Here is a 16,125-nt window from a genome sequence, read left to right on the forward strand (position 1 = left end):
GATTATTTGTGATAACAGAGTATAAAATGAACGACAGTTGAGTGCACCTCACAGTGTATTTTAGACTTTTCAACATTCTGCAGCGTTTAAACTAACGGAAATACGAATTCTACAAAAAAAAAAGGCATACAAAAAATATGAATCTTGTAATAGTGTTGGTGATTATAACAATATTTCTGAATTTAAGTAATGCAGCTCCAAATGCGGTACGTTTTTCTTAACTTTACCAAAAGACCTTAAACCTAAGAACATTTTTTTAGTTTAAAATATTTAGCATCATTTTAAATTTATGTGAGGAATTGTTATTAAAATAAATGAAACCCAAAAAAATATTTAAAACCTTTTAAAATCTTTTCTTCTTTAAACAAAAAGAAACTTTTTAAAACTTAAAGTGAACTAAAATTAAAAAATACGTTACAAACTATCTAGTAAATTCAATTCTCTCCTTAAAAATTTAAAATAGTTCAATGCATATACATATAGGTATAGTTAGTAGCTTATTAAAGTTGAACTTTCGTATAATATTAAACTTAATTTTCGTCTTAATAAAATATGCAAAAATTCTGTAAGTTCTTGTGGATATTTAGTTCGAATATGACAACCTAATATTTTAATATTGATAAATATTTCATTCAAATCTATATGAATATATTTATTCTTAAATTTTTTACCAAATAACAAGAAATCTAACTCAATGGATTAACTGAGCTTAGTTTGGATTTTGTTTTCAGATTATTACCAATGACGATCTGATTGATGGCAAATATTTATGTGAAGGTAAAGTCTTTTAATTATTCGCATTTATATATTAAAACAATTCTTCTAATCTACTAATTACTTTACAAAACGATATAATATTTTCATTTATGTGCAATTGTTTTTGAAAAAGAGAACTGTGTACCTCCTGTTTACAAATAATTTTTATATATTTCAAAACTGTAATGATTCTAAAATGTTGTTTCCATTTCGAGACTTTCTTTTGATTTACGTATCGTTTATTAAAGTGCTTGTATATATATTTCATTTAATTAGAATTTTGTTTATTTATTATTTGACTAGATTTGTCAACTTTAAAGCTTTTTGATAATGACAACGATATTTATCGACCTAATGAAGATATATCCGCCTCATCCAATTTTCTAAACGACTTTTACAATATGTATTTGAAAAATATAAAGCGTTCGCTGTTGCACAAAATGCATTACGATAAGCGTAATCTAGACAGCATTGGCGGAGGTCATTTAATTAAAAGAACTAACAACAATAACCTGCAAAATGACTAAAAAAAAGACCCATAACAAAGACTTTAACGTTCTACATACAATGACTACAACCTAACTAGTCCTGGTGACAATAACTAGCTAACGCTTCCTAGTCATAGTCATATCATATTTATATTAATTCAAAAATATTGTGAATAAAATAATGCAATAATCAAATGTGTTTTATTTTGTTTTGATGTACGTTTTAAATATTATTAAAAATGAATTCCAGAGGTCAATAAACATATTATTGATATTTATTTGTTAAAATAATAAATTATAAACCTGTATAACTCTCCCTTATCCAGCCTTGTGTACATATTGGTTACAGGAAGAATTTCCTGATACATATTTCCTGACATTATCATTTCGAATTCAAATGCATAAACTCACATCAAACTCTTAAAAAACATTCTATTCATTTGATAGCTGGCACCAAAAAATATGATGGGTCGTTTATTGTCAGGTAAAAAGTGGAATTAAAACTTTTAGTTTTCTATATTTATAAAGTGAATATTAGCGATTTTCTAAATACATACTAACCATTAATTATTCAAATGTATCTACAGGATTCTATCTGCAACAAATGGACAAACACTCAGCTGCTTTGTGTGCGGTCAACAGGATTACAAGACACACATAAAGCCATGTGTGGATCGATTAATGTTGGAGAAGGGTGGCGGCAGCAGCAGTCATCGATCCGAACAATTTCCATTCGTTATTAAAATGGATCCAATTTACAATCGAGACTCCTGGAGCAGTAAACTAAAAAGGAACTTTGATGAAATTGACAAAGCCTCGGCCAGTTTCAGTATACTCAATCAACTTGTGAAGTGATAAAATTTTCTACACTCTTACCACTGACTTTATAATATTGACGCCGATATGCCGAAAGTTAATGGGCTTCATGTCAAGGGAAAATTATGAAAAATGCATGTATACAATTATTCTATTCATTCTATTTGTCCTTGTCTGAATAATAAAACAATTATAATTGTTATTAACATGTTTATTTATTCTTCTTTAATGTTGAGTTTTGTGAAAGGTCATACCAGATCTAAATGCAGCGAATTTTTTTTTTTTTAATCAAGGGACTATTCAAATACAAATTACATTTGATAATTATATTTAAAACAGTAAGTCATTAATATTTTTCTTTACTTTTATTTAGTTGCATTACGGCGATAGGGATAACCTATAACAATTCATATTGACGAAGATGCATCCGTTGAATAATGTCTCTGCAATCATTAAAAACTCTTTTTATGTTCTCCGTGTCAACGGCGCATGTGAAATGTGGATAGCAGTAATGTTTACCATCTCCACTAGCAGTTGATATACGCTAAAGGAAAAAAAAAGAAATTATATATATATATTATAAATTATTAAAGTCAATTAGATCTGATTTAATACTTACCAGAAACTCGTCTCGTATGAAATATTTTGCTCTTATAACTTCTGGATCATCATTGGATTCCATTATTGCGTCACCTGTATCGACAGCGGAGTAAAAAGAAAACATTGCAATTTATTGTGCATAGAAAAAAGTATAAATATTGTATCCTTATCTAATTTTGCCGGGTAAAAAAGGGTTATTTTTTTTAATCCTCAGACTTTTCATAAATCTTAAAAATATCCATTTATTGCAACCAGTCTTCAAATGAATATTTTAGCAAAAAGAATTACGACCACTTTATAAATGATTCGCACAAAAATAATAATACCTTTTTCTTTTCGATTCTGGTTAAACTAAGTCTTAAGAAAAGTCTGCATTGGGTTTGCGTTGATTGGGATAACTTTAAATTTATTATGTCTAATATTTCAATAGAATAATTGCGTGTATTATGCTAATGGCACTTACTTGGCGTTTGGTATTTGTTAAACTCGGAGAAATATTCCGACAGTTTACTTTTTCCAGCCTTAATTTTCTCTGCTAACAAATCTTGCTTATTTAGAAATAGTATAATAGAAATCGTGCGAAGCCATCTATGGATAGAGAATAAGATAAATGTAATTTATTTTGTGTTCAACTTTAAGATTGTGTGTTTTTTTGAAGAGTTAATACTTTACCTGTTATTCCAAATACTTTTAAATAAATCCAAAGATTCTCGTAGCCGATTTTGAGTGGGATCTTCACGCAAAACCATGTTATAACTTGAGCATGCTGTTACGAATATAATAGCAGTTACATCATTGAAACATTGAATCCATTTTCTGCGTTCGTCTCGCTGTCCTCCGACATCAAACATACTGTAAAACACATTAAGGGTATAATTATTTATCTGTCGAATGGAATAATTATATAATAAAATTTAAGTACTCACTGGAAATTTACTTTATCCACCTGAAATCTTGTTTCAAATATTCCAGAAGTCAAAACACGGCACCGAAGTATATCTTGCTCATTTGGTGTATAATTTGGATTCTTAATTGTGCTTACTCGATCCAGGAAGCTTAAATGGAATATACAAAAATTTCTTAAATATATAACTCATAAACAAAATCGTGCAGAATTCAAGCTTAAAACTTTGCAAATATATTGAATTAATTAGTACGCAATTTTACAATATGTTAAATATTTTATTTGATGTTGCCGAGTCTGAATATACTTTACTTATCTATAGTAAATCAGAGACCACATTCTAGTCATAATCTGAAGCAAGCCTACACAAGTTCTAAAGGATACTACCAAAAGGGATAAATGTCAGAGCAGATACCGATTGTTACATAGAAAATGGGAAGATACTCGATCTGTCTTATATATTATGAGTATTATTTGTTAGCAATGTTTAATTACATACGATTTAAGTAACATACGGTTTAATTAACACATGATCCTTGTTTTTATTGCCAGTAGTGAAATTGTATTTCGCGTTCAAATAAAGTCATAAATCCCATACGAATCCTGAGCCAATGGGTAAGTCAAATAATAAAGAAAAACATATATATTTTGAAACTAATTCCTATCTTCTAGTCGAATTTTATATAGTTTGAATAACTCGGCATTTCTTCACTACATCTTTCTAAGTATAAAACAATTAAACTGTGCCCATATATATTTGGTTGTAAAAAATTATTTTAAGAGACCATTTACATCGCTGAGATCATTATATATTTATGACGTTTTAAATAAATGGTCAAACGATTTAAAATTTGCCATTGGTCCATATCTAATAGTATTTAGTTCTGTTATTTTATGTTCTCACTTAAGAAGTTAGAGGACAAATATTAAAATATACTCACTATTTAGCACAGTCAATTAATTGATATTCATTTGACCTCTCATAGGTTTGAAGAACACCTTTGTCTTTCCATAGTTCTTCTGTATGTTCATAAAATTCAGGAGGATAGTTAAAGTCCGGACCTGCAAAAAAAAGCAAAGTGTAAAGATTAATGTCTAATTCTCTTAAAAAATTCATTCTTAACATTGGAAAAAAAATGCTTCTTTTACTACTAAACTAAACTATTCGAAAACCTCATCATGGATTTACTACTTGATGTATATTTTAAATAAACAAGGTAAAATACTTACTAGAGGCATAATCCTGAATGTATTCCACTCTGGGTTCATTTTCTTTTTTTTCTAAAGCTACAGGTGGATTAAGTGTACTCATGGCTCCTGTAATAGTCTGTAATGGAAGGAATTTTTAAATTCAATCATTTATAAAATTTTATTTCAGGGTTTTAGGATAGCATTAGATAGTAGTAGAGTTTAAGATTATATAATCCATATTAAGTTTTCTATCTTTGAACTGTAAATTTTTTTCTTTTTCAATATTTTGATATTGCTTATTGTTTATTTGGCACAATGCAACATTTAATTTATTAAATTTATTAAAAAGTTACGAATAACTAAACTGGGAAAATGAAAAAAGTTCCTTTACTCTTTCATATTAATATATAATTAAAGATTTTGTAAGAAACTTACCAATATAGCATCTCGAATATTCTTTTTAATATCATCAATTTTCTGTTTTTTCTCTTGTTCAGAAAATCCATCGACATGCAATATTCGCATCTGCTTGACTATGGTTGATTTACCAGATTCACCAGCCCCAAGTAGGAGTAACCTATGTGTGGCCCTATAGAGCTGTTTATCCTTTTGAAGCTGTCTAGATATTGCATCGCTTCGGCGCTTTTGACTTTTTGAATCATCCGAGTTAACATCCGATGATTGTTTTGAGGTTGGAGACCCAAAACAACCCATAGCAGCCCAAGGTGTCCACCAACACGTTGCTCGATTTTCCTGGTTGGCGTCGGGTGACTCGGCACCCCTTGTATTTTCTCCGTTTTGCTCCAGTATAACTGAGTTTGTCGAATTTATACACAATTTTCCTATGTACAATCAACGTCTCCAACCCCTCAGTGACTAGTAGAGTGCTACCAGAGCTTCCACGTTAAGGGCCTAAGCTGGTAATTAAATAAAATTTTTAAAAATATACAATAATTTAATATCTATTAGGTATTATGTATATATTCAAAGCATTTTTCTTTTGCATCTTGGTTTTAAGAAGTTTTAAATTAATTAAAAATCAAACCAAATTAATGCTTATTTTTGCAAACTCCTATTTAAATTCTCTTTAGTTTTAATTCAAAAAACAAATTAATGACTTTTTTTAGACAAATCGTTTTACAAGCAGCTATTATTATAATTTGATGTAAATTTCAACAGGATTATTTCTGTTACAACAATTGAATTTTAAAGTCATTTCATCTTTATAAGTTTATTTTTAACATATATATGTATATGTATAAATTTATGACTCGGATCTAAGTCGATCCCAGAACAGGTTGCCCAGCCTATTGGCATTTTGTGATAAAAATGATTCTTGTCAGATCTATGTAATTAATACTTCATAGTTATATGAAATAATTTTTATTGAACACAAAATAAACCTTTCATGGAATAAAAAAATTTTAATTTTTCAATTGAATTTTTGATTTCATCACAACAAATTCTTATACAATTCAATAAAAAAAAATTAAAACTCAACTTAAGAAAAATTAAAAAACAAAAAAAAAACACAGATATTTATTGTTTAAAAGAAGGGTGTCCCTATTATTTTTCACATTACTGTAAATATATACATATCTATCTATGTATGTATGTATGTATGCATACATTGTGTATTTGACAATTATTTATATGGATGTATGATTGTAACCAAATTAATCATAATATCAACTGATCGTTTAAAATATTTCAAACATTTTCTTTCAAATGCTTCAAACATTGCCGTGGATTAACCGATTTTCTTTCCTCCCATTAAAAAAAAGGCAATGCATTAGAAATCATCAGAGTAACAGGTGAAGAAGTGGGTGGGTGGAATTTTGCGCATACACCGATGTACGCATGTATGTATGTATGTATGTGTATATATGAATGTATGTATGTAGATACCAACATAATTTTGTAAAAGTAGTAAACACACAAAATTGTGTTATTGTATGTACATATGTATATGTACCAGCTAACAAACATACTTATACTTAAACATATTTTTGTTCATTGCACAGGAGAAAATTTTTTATTATAAACTTCAACTTTGAATGGGAATACGGGGGGATAGTGTGTGTACCTAAGTATGTATGTGCATACATACATGTATATGTGTACATCGATACGTATGCGTGCGTAGAATTTTTTTATTGCTGTCTACCAGAAATACTTTTACTCAAAATCGCGCACACACACACACTTACACAAATATATATTTATGTAGATATATAAATATTATAATATATATATATATGTATTCATAAATATGTATGAATGGATGTGTGTACACATCTTTTTTGTCTACTTATATACATATACAGACATACATACGCATCTAGGTATGTCAAGTTCTCTTTTTGCATGTATGTATGTATGCATATAAATTCAAGCATACATATGCACATACATACATATGTACAAATTTATACATATATATGTACATATATCCATTTGCTATTCTTTTTGGACACTTCAAGAAACTTCAAGGAGTGTGTATTTGATTTTTAATTATTTAACATTTATCGCGAGTTGCCGAAAATTGTTTTGCATATAAGCAGCATTTAATTAACTTAAAACACAAAACCACTGAGAATTAAGAAAACGCGATATCGGGAAATTTCTAAAGGGCACAGAAAATCTACCTCAGTTATACATGACAACTCTCAATTTATTCAGATGAATTGGTTTTCGTTTTATCAACGCCTGTCTATTTATTCTTATCATCCCACATGAATAGAAAAGCTTCAAAAAATTATTTTCAATACCACTAAACTCACTTTTTATATATTTTTTTTATTTTATGTATCAACCTAGAGGTGCACCATGTTCGATACTCTTATTTAATCGATAGTGATGGTATTTAACCAGTGATGTATTTATCAACACTTTATTCGATTGTCGATGTCAGTCAAGTAATACGAGAGAGCTGCGCACTTTCTCTTTATTTAAAAGGGCCTGCGCAGTGCGCACTGATAATGAAAAGAAAGTGATAGTAAAACTCGGTACCTGCACAGCAATTGTCTCTCGTTGTAAAACCACCTACCAGTTCGAAATAGGGGCGTTAGCTAGAATAACAGTCTGTTAACTCAAAGTTTTATTAACATAAGTTTTAGACTCAAGTATGCGTTAAAAAATTTTAAAATTTAGCGCTCATTAATTGTGGTCTAAAATTATCTAAAATTGAACATTGAGTCCAGTTTTTTTAAAAACATATACATATATACTGTAATTTATGTCTTTTTATTCAAAAATAAAAAATTATATATGTTTTACAAATTTACGTCACAGAAAAACTTACACCAAAATAAATTCCTTCCCCACATTGAATAATGTATTTGAGGACGTTTTTACTTAATGAAAGTTTTAATTAAATTCTCTAATTTCACAGTATCTACCGCAAACTTTCGAATGCCTTCTGATAATTTATCAGTTGCCATGGTATCTTCATTAAGCAACCAACGGAATTTACTCTCATCGACAGAAATCTTTTCAATATCCTGCAATTTAGCATTGCTTTCGGTCAGGTATGTTGTCACGTTCTCGCTTTCGTTTTCCAATTCCTTTAGCAACGCTGGGCTTATCGTAAGCAAGTCGCATCCAGCCAATGCTTTAATTTCACCCACATTACGGAATGAGGCGCCCATAACTAAAGTTTTGTAGCCGAACTTTTTGTAATAATTATAAATTTTTGTAACAGAAATTACGCCGGGATCTTTTAAAGCTTCGAATTTTTTCGTTTCCGTGTTGGCCACATACCAATCCAAGATTCTACCCACAAATGGGGATATCAATGTAACCCCGGCTTCGGCGCAGGCTACTGCCTGAGCGAAAGAGAATAGAAGTGTCAGATTGCAATGAACTCCGTGTTCATTCTCCAATATTTCCGCAGCTTTAATGCCTTCCCATGTCGAGGCAAGTTTAATTAAAATGCGGTCCTTGCTAATGCCCAAAGTCTTGTACAAGTCAATCAACTTGAGGGCCTTCTCCACACTTTTCTTCGTGTCGAATGAAAGGCGGGCGTCTATTTCAGTCGAAACCCTGCCAGGGACAACTTTCAAAATTTCAGTTCCAAACAGCACACACAAGTAATCCATGGCTTCCGCTACTTGGTTTTCCACAGATCTGTAAAAGAAAATTTATTGAGGAAATATTTATTGATTTATTTTTACATTGCTATTGGTAAAATCAGACAAGTATTTGGAATTCAATAAATTGATGTTTTATTCTTCCCTTTATATGTATGTATGTATATATAAAAAAAATGTTACTTACCCTTGCTTAGACTTTCCATAATCGACGGCTTTCTTTACCAATCCCTGATAGCGCTCCATGGAGGAGGCTGACAAGATAAGCGATGGATTGGTAGTGGCATCGGTGGGCTTGTAGACGTTAATCGCTAAAAAACAGAGGAACGAATAATATGGATTCTTATTATTAATAAAATATTGATAAACTTAAAAAATTAGGCCCCAAAAAAAAAAAAAACGACATAACTAGAAAAATAGTGACGTATCATAGTTTTTTTTTTGCGAAAATGGAACCAATTTTAGTTTTCAAGGCTTATACAATCTATAACATTCCTTCTAAAAAGAAATCTGATATATGATTTTGGAAAATGCTCGAAAATTGACACAAAATGTATTTCAGCCCGATTTTTGAATAAAATCGTTCCACTGAATGGACGCAATTTCTGTTTTGGGTGAAAGCTGGGTTGACAAAATTTGTGTTAAATTCGATAACTAATAAATACAACTATTTAGAAACTTCAGATGCATATTCTCAAACGTTTGTCAGATTCAGACCCTGACAAATTGAGGATATTATGACTAAAAAGAGTTGTTTTCGCGGTAGGGATAATTGTGGATGTCAAACGTGAAACTCGAAATATTTCATTTGAGTATTAATAAACAAAAATTAAAAAATAATAAACAGTCTGCAGACTGACTTTATTGCTTGGTATCACTTTTGTACGACTGTGTAATTAAGACTCGTACATACATACGTAGAGCATGAAAGTGTGTGCATACATACATATGTATGTATGTATATGTATATGTACACACGCTCATGTTTATATAGTAAATGCCTTGAACATGAGGGAGACTTACAATTTCATTATAAAAATTTTGTTATGGGTCAACTATTTCTTTTCAATAAAAGTGAATGGTTTTCGATGTACTTTTGTAAATGACGTACATATTTGTAGATATGTATGTATGTACATCAATACAATAATGAATGTCATTGCTTTTAAAAGTGTTAGTGTTATCAATTTCAAATACATATGTACTTCAGCGGTCAAATACAATAAGGTCAAAATAAAGTCAGCTTGACGCTTCACTTTCAGGTTTTAACTTTTATTTGATCTTGACGACAAGAGATAGCAGCGTGGAATACTTTTTAATTTGAATAATTTTGATAAAAAAAAAAAATGTGAAACCTGTTGCATGTTTTTTATTTGTTTTACACATTAACATTGATGTATGCATGTACGTATATGAATGAACTGCATGGATGTAAATTAGATACCTTCCGAAATTGGTAATATATGTACATACCTTCAAAATCACCCGTGTCCGCTACAATCGTCGTAACTTTTTTAAGCTGTTGTAAGACCGACATATTAACTTTTTTTTGATCACTTCCCATCTTCTACGACGAACACTTGTTTATATAGATTTGTTGGTCCCCGTATTTAAAGCCGGCTCCCAGTATTAAACTCCAGTGTTAACAGTACTTACTTCACTACTACTTTCCAACACACAATAAACAATTCCGCTAATTTTAGGTTTTAAGTGTTTTTGACTGCAGAATTTTTTTTTAAACATTCATAAAATTTTAGATATCTGAGATTCCAAATATCATTATTATAAAATACGCAACGTTTTTTTATGTAATTTTTCGGCATATTTTTGGAAACTCCATGCACTTTTAAGCAAGTCAGAGTGTGTTACTAGCCTTAAAAAAATACTAAAGCTAAACAAATTAAATCGATTTTACAAAACCGATTTTCCCGGAAATTATTGTCCTCGTTCCAAAACAAAAATTGAATATTTCAAAAACAATTTGGAATTAGCCAACACTGACTACACTATTTATCGGTACTTCGTGCTTACATATCGATATCTGAAATATTCCCAGATCCACGTGCAAGCGACTGTTGTTATTATTTTGTTTTTATTTTAAAAGCCTTAACAATTGTCAACACAAAATGAAGAAAAAGCAGTCATTTGGAAAGAAACGAGGACAACCATATGAAAAGAAGCCTCCGGTCCGCAGAAATGATCAGTTTTCTAAAAACAACAGCTTCATACAGAGAAGCAAGCAGATGGAAGAGACTCATAGGAAAGGAAGGTAATGCATATTAATTTTAAATCAAGGAATACTAAATTAACTTCATATGTCTATTTATGCAGGCTCCTTAATGCAAAATATTCGTCAAACAGTAATGGAACTGAAATCGAGGCAGCCCTTAGTCTTCTGCCCTCAGTAGAAGATGATGTGGCTGAAAGTGAAACTGGCTTCTATGAGCAGCTTGTTACTGGATATAACCACATAAGTACAACAGGTGGGTATAAAAATTGCCTTGAAATGTTCAATGTTAATATTTAACTGTTCTCACAGTACCTATCCTTGAGAAAAATCTTTCACAAACCGACAGCAAGGACAATGACAACTTAATGTTCTCATCGCCTGCTGGCAATACGGATAATGATGAGGATGACACACATGCAGAGGAAACAAATTTGGATTCGGACATCTACAATTCCTTTTCAAAACGATTCAATTTTGAATTATCATCGGAAGACATTGATAAGTTGATGTCGAAAAACGTCAAGTTAATTAAAACAAATTGGTCCGAAATTGGAAATTTAAAAATCGAGATACCACAATTAAATTCTGATACGGAATCCTCTGATTATCCTCCGCCTCATAAAATTATCACTCGTTCCGAACTTCAGAGTTTAGAAGTTAAACAATCTCTATGTGCCAATGTGAAACTACCACTCTCTGCCCTACAGTCAAATCTCTTTAATATAGCCAACAGATATCAGGACCTGTACTATACCCAGAGATCGCATGAAAATAGTGAGGAAATTCGTTTCGTCTACTGCCTCCATGCTCTTAATCACATGTTGAAGAGCAGGTCTTTGATTTTACGCAACAACGAAAAAGTTGCAGCCTTAGCAAAATCATTGAAATTGCCACCAAGCGAAGTCTCTATACCAGAGATTTATAGAGATCAAGGATTGAAGCGCATGAAAGTTTTATTCGTTGTACCTTTTAGAGAGTCTGCGTTGGCAATAGTAAACAATCTGGCCGACCTGCTATATGGCCAGCAAGAAGGTATGTGAAAATAATTTAAATATATAGGCTTAGTACCGAAATTGACTAAAGTGTGATTTTTTCCACAGAACAAAAACGAAAGGCATCAATAGCTAAATATGATCGTTTTCTTGAGGATTACTCTGGTAATACGATTTACTTTCCAAAAACGAATCCAAAGCCATTTGATTATGAACAGACGTTTAAAGGCAATACAGATGACAACTTTAGATTGGGCATTCGGTTTAGTAAGAAATCAATGTCCCTGTTCGCGGATATAAGCTCATCGGACATTCTGATTGCTTCACCTTTGGGTCTGCGTATGCTTATTACCGACAAGGAGCATGACTTTGATTTCTTGACATCTATTGAATTACTTATCATTGACCAGGCTGAATTATTTATGGCTCAGAACTGGGAAAACTTACTCTACACACTGGATCATCTGCATCTGCAGCCCAAGAAATTGCCCGATACGAACTGTCAGCGAGTGAGAACCTGGTGTCTAAGCGGATCATCCCGTTTCTATCGCCAAACTTTATTTTTCTCATCCCACGAACTGCCAGAGTTTCGGGCGGTGCTTAGCAATAAATGTAAAAACTATCAAGGGATAGTACGCATAACGAATATTGTTCAACATGGTGATATTCGTAATGTCCTAACACCAATTCAGCAAGTATTTCGTCGCATTACCTGCTCGGATGTGGAATCAGCATTTGAGGATCGGTTCCAGTATTTCAAACAACATATAATGCCACAATTGAGTAAATCTGATAATTCACATTGTATGCTATATGTGCCCAGTTATTTTGATTATGTACGTTTACGTAATTATCTGAAAAATGAAATGGTCAGCTTTGTACAGATAAGCGAATATACCAAAAGGAAAAAATCTCTCGAGCAAGAGATATATTCTTTCACAGCGGTGCGCCGATTCTCCTATACTCAGAGAGAGCACACTTCTTTCGCCGTACTCGAGTCAAAGGTATTCGTAATTTGATTATGTATCAACCGCCTAACTTTCCAAATTTTTATTCGGAGTTAATTAATTTAATGCTTGAATCTAATCAAAATCCACGTGATGGTATGGCAGATTCGATGAGTATTCAAATCTTATATACCAAATATGATCTGCTTACGTTAAGTAATATAGTTGGTTCCGAAAATTCTGTAAGATTAACTACAGGCAAAAAAAATGCATACGTTCTCTCAACGGCAAATATAAAATAAACATTAGTTAAATAAAATATTACTTGTAAACCAGCTTTTAAATATTTATTATTATATGGCTTCTTTTATTTAGTTATTCATTATCCCTTGTTATATAAGTTGGAATATCAGAAAAATGGTCTACAGCAAACACAAAAAACGATACATTTTATTTTTTATTACTAATATTGATCTATAATCCATTTAAAAACAACTAGGCACTTTATTATATACATTATACAAATGCTCAAAAATACATATTCATTTTAGCTAACAATTGAAATCGCCAAATATATACATATCTCGTCTATGTAACAGGGGAAAGAAAAGGAGCATATTTTGTATTATCTTCTTGATCAGTGTCAACAGCCGTGGCTATGAGCACACCTATATCCAACCAAGCGTATGTACACCTAGATATTAGGGATTTCGAGAGCTACATAGAACCAATGAATTTCCCCTTCTATTATGTAGGCAGACAAGATTGCCTTGTCTTTGGTCTTTGGTCTCTTTCCGCCCCTTCTAATAATATTTTCTTTTTTTTTTTCTGTGCACGCCAAGAGTATGTCAGACACCGCTGTGACCGAATGTCATGTATTTGAAATAGGAAAATTTTTCAAGGCTACATATATACAGTGTTTGGTCCAGACAGGCGAAGTTTTGTGTATCCCTTTAATGTTAATCTCTAAAACTTTCACCAATCAATCCTAATTTAAAAAGGTTTTCGTACAACTCTATTGTTTAGATCCATAAATACGTTGCCCCCAAAAGAGAAAAATATTTGTTCTTGGTCTGTTCATAGTCTATTTTCGTATTTTATATAGGAACCTCTTAAAGACAGTCTGATACACTGCACAAATTTTCAAATGTCAAAATGTTTAACCCGAATAAGTGTTACGAATCTGGGTTATGGGAGACAGATCAGTCAAAACCTAATAATTGAATGTAATTCAATTCAATCAATCAATTTCTTTATGTGAATGAATATTAATGCATAATTTTTAAGGACCTTACAAGTTTTTATCTCTGTATTTTTTGGGTTATACATAACTTTCTACTTATACATAACTGAATGTATGCGAAAAAAAAAACCATATATATATTTTTGTAAAGTGTTACAATGGTACATAAATATATATTTATGGATGCATTATAGACATTTGTACCAGTAGCATTGGACCATGTGCCGCTGTGTAGACAAAGAGCTGACCAAAAAGCTCTTGCCAACAATTTTAGAGATATATACATATATAGAGAGAGAGACTATAATGACATTACAAGACTATTTTAGCTCACTCTACCAAAACTGCAGCAATCGGTTATCTATGCTTAAAACTAGCAAATATCAAAAAGGCAATCAAATTAATTTTATTCTCACTCTACCAACACGATTTACTTGTACTCTGTAAAACAATAGTTTTCGAATTTGTTCACATTTAGTGTTTAAGATACTTATTAGTCTATTTACGCACATACACTTATACTATTTGAATATATTTTACAAATTATTACAAAACAAAGCTTACACTTGGCCTGTATCTATTTAAGTTTAAATGTTTGTTGGGCTTTCCAATTACCACCCAGCTAGAGCATAAATAAAACAAATAAATTAAGGTATATCTTAGAAATAGATGTATATTTATATTATCTGGGGTTCAATAATGTATTTTTCTTTAATTTTTTTGGTTTATGAAGCCTTTATTGTATTTGTTATACCTCTACAAAACGGGTATGTTAATCATGGCAATAAACTTACACCACACAGAAATATATTATATAGAATATTTTTCAAAAGTGAATGAATTTAAAGAACTGATATATGTAGACATATGATTTTGGTCAAATTTCCCAGATCTACAGATCTGTTAACAATCCCTTGATCAATATATTAAAATTACTTTTACTTTTATGTATTCCCAAACTTAGTTTAACTTTGAATTATGAACAATTGAAAAAGAAAACATTTTATAAGCTATTGGAAATTTTATTTTAAACGCCTTATAAATGTGATTGGGCTATTGCTTTTTTATTCATTATGTTATTTAAACGCACTTCCCTATTCTGGTCTAACTCCCCTTAATGTAAGTCCAGGCTTACGAGTTTTGGCCTAAGTACTTGCTCCGACTACCCCTTATACATATCCATTCAGCGCTGTTTACAGTTTTTAGTAACTTTCATCTGTAAATCAAACGACGATTTTCAAAAAATAATTGTTTGAAACAAAAAACTTAACCAAAGTTGATACTAATTATTTTTATGAAATTTTCTAAATTTTTCTAAAAATTTCTAGTTTTTTCTAGATTTTGTATGTGCATTTTGTTTAAAAAGTTTGCAAAGTAACTTATAAGTTTTTTAAGTACTTTATAATGCGATAAATAAAGCAATATGTTACAAACGTTTTCTATAAGTCTAATATCATTAATGCTGTACGACTTATAAATAATCATATTTAAATATTAAACGTATACACGTGCAGTTTTAAAATACTCATGCATACATATAAATTTGCCTATACATATATCTATAGATCTTTAGATCTGTGTATATTTCGATATATCGAAATCTGTGTGTGTGTATATATAGATGTATATACTTGAGCGACAGTGGGGACGAACATACAAACATACATACGAGTTGTATGTATATTTCCCTATGAAAAGATACAAAAAAACACACGAGCGCAACCACCAACAGTCGGTCGGATAAGTGCTCAAAAAGTTTGTGCGTGCTAAAAGTATTTTCCCGGGCTAAAATAGAGAGTGTATGTAGTTTTGGGAATTTTGCCAAAATATATGAATTTTGTAATTCAAATAGACACTCTCATCAGAC

The 16,125-nt window shown here is 31.0% G+C and overlaps 4 protein-coding genes across 7 annotated transcripts; 2 read left to right on the plus strand and 2 right to left on the minus strand.

Moving 5' to 3' along the window:
• Positions 1 to 59: 59 nt before the first annotated feature.
• Orcokinin (orcokinin) lies at positions 60 to 2,268 on the plus strand. The gene is made up of 4 exons (XM_068288743.1): positions 60 to 206; positions 732 to 777; positions 1,692 to 1,728; positions 1,832 to 2,268. The coding sequence occupies exons 1-4, from the start codon at positions 138 to 140 to the stop codon at positions 2,097 to 2,099; spliced, it is 420 nt and encodes a 139-aa protein (XP_068144844.1). The 5' UTR covers positions 60 to 137; the 3' UTR covers positions 2,100 to 2,268.
• Galphas (G protein alpha s subunit) lies at positions 2,257 to 7,622 on the minus strand. 4 transcript variants are annotated; one of them, XM_068288742.1, is made up of 9 exons: positions 7,539 to 7,622; positions 5,191 to 5,672; positions 4,795 to 4,891; positions 4,506 to 4,626; positions 3,587 to 3,715; positions 3,333 to 3,512; positions 3,124 to 3,248; positions 2,680 to 2,753; positions 2,257 to 2,604 (listed from the first exon to the last, which is right to left on the minus strand). In XM_068288742.1, exons 2-9 carry the CDS (start codon positions 5,467 to 5,469, stop codon positions 2,458 to 2,460), a joined length of 1,152 nt encoding a protein of 383 aa, XP_068144843.1. In that variant the 5' UTR covers positions 5,470 to 5,672; positions 7,539 to 7,622; the 3' UTR covers positions 2,257 to 2,457. The 4 variants fall into 4 exon arrangements, with proteins under 4 accessions (XP_068144843.1, XP_068144840.1, XP_068144842.1 ...); XM_068288739.1 differs by having other exon boundaries at positions 2,680 to 2,762; XM_068288741.1 differs by having other exon boundaries at positions 2,680 to 2,762; positions 5,191 to 5,667; positions 7,539 to 7,612.
• A 358-nt stretch (positions 7,623 to 7,980) lies between these two features.
• Taldo (transaldolase) lies at positions 7,981 to 10,479 on the minus strand. Its single transcript, XM_068289229.1, has 3 exons — positions 10,320 to 10,479; positions 9,034 to 9,157; positions 7,981 to 8,883 (listed from the first exon to the last, which is right to left on the minus strand). Exons 1-3 carry the CDS (start codon positions 10,408 to 10,410, stop codon positions 8,109 to 8,111), a joined length of 990 nt encoding a protein of 329 aa, XP_068145330.1. The 5' UTR covers positions 10,411 to 10,479; the 3' UTR covers positions 7,981 to 8,108.
• Positions 10,480 to 10,897: 418 nt separating this feature from the next.
• On the plus strand, positions 10,898 to 13,350 carry LOC137576396 (U3 small nucleolar RNA-associated protein 25 homolog). Its single transcript, XM_068289485.1, is given in 5 exon segments — positions 10,898 to 11,115; positions 11,178 to 11,329; positions 11,386 to 12,108; positions 12,177 to 12,965; positions 12,968 to 13,350. Coding segments are annotated over 5 exon segments (2,157 nt in total). The 5' UTR covers positions 10,898 to 10,972; the 3' UTR covers positions 13,318 to 13,350.
• The last annotated feature ends 2,775 nt before the right edge of the window (positions 13,351 to 16,125 follow it).

The sequence above is a fragment of the Drosophila tropicalis genome, unplaced genomic scaffold (genome assembly GCF_018151085.1).
Source record: "Drosophila tropicalis isolate 14030-0801.00 unplaced genomic scaffold, ASM1815108v1 contig_593, whole genome shotgun sequence".
NCBI lineage: Eukaryota > Metazoa > Arthropoda > Insecta > Diptera > Drosophilidae > Drosophila > Drosophila tropicalis.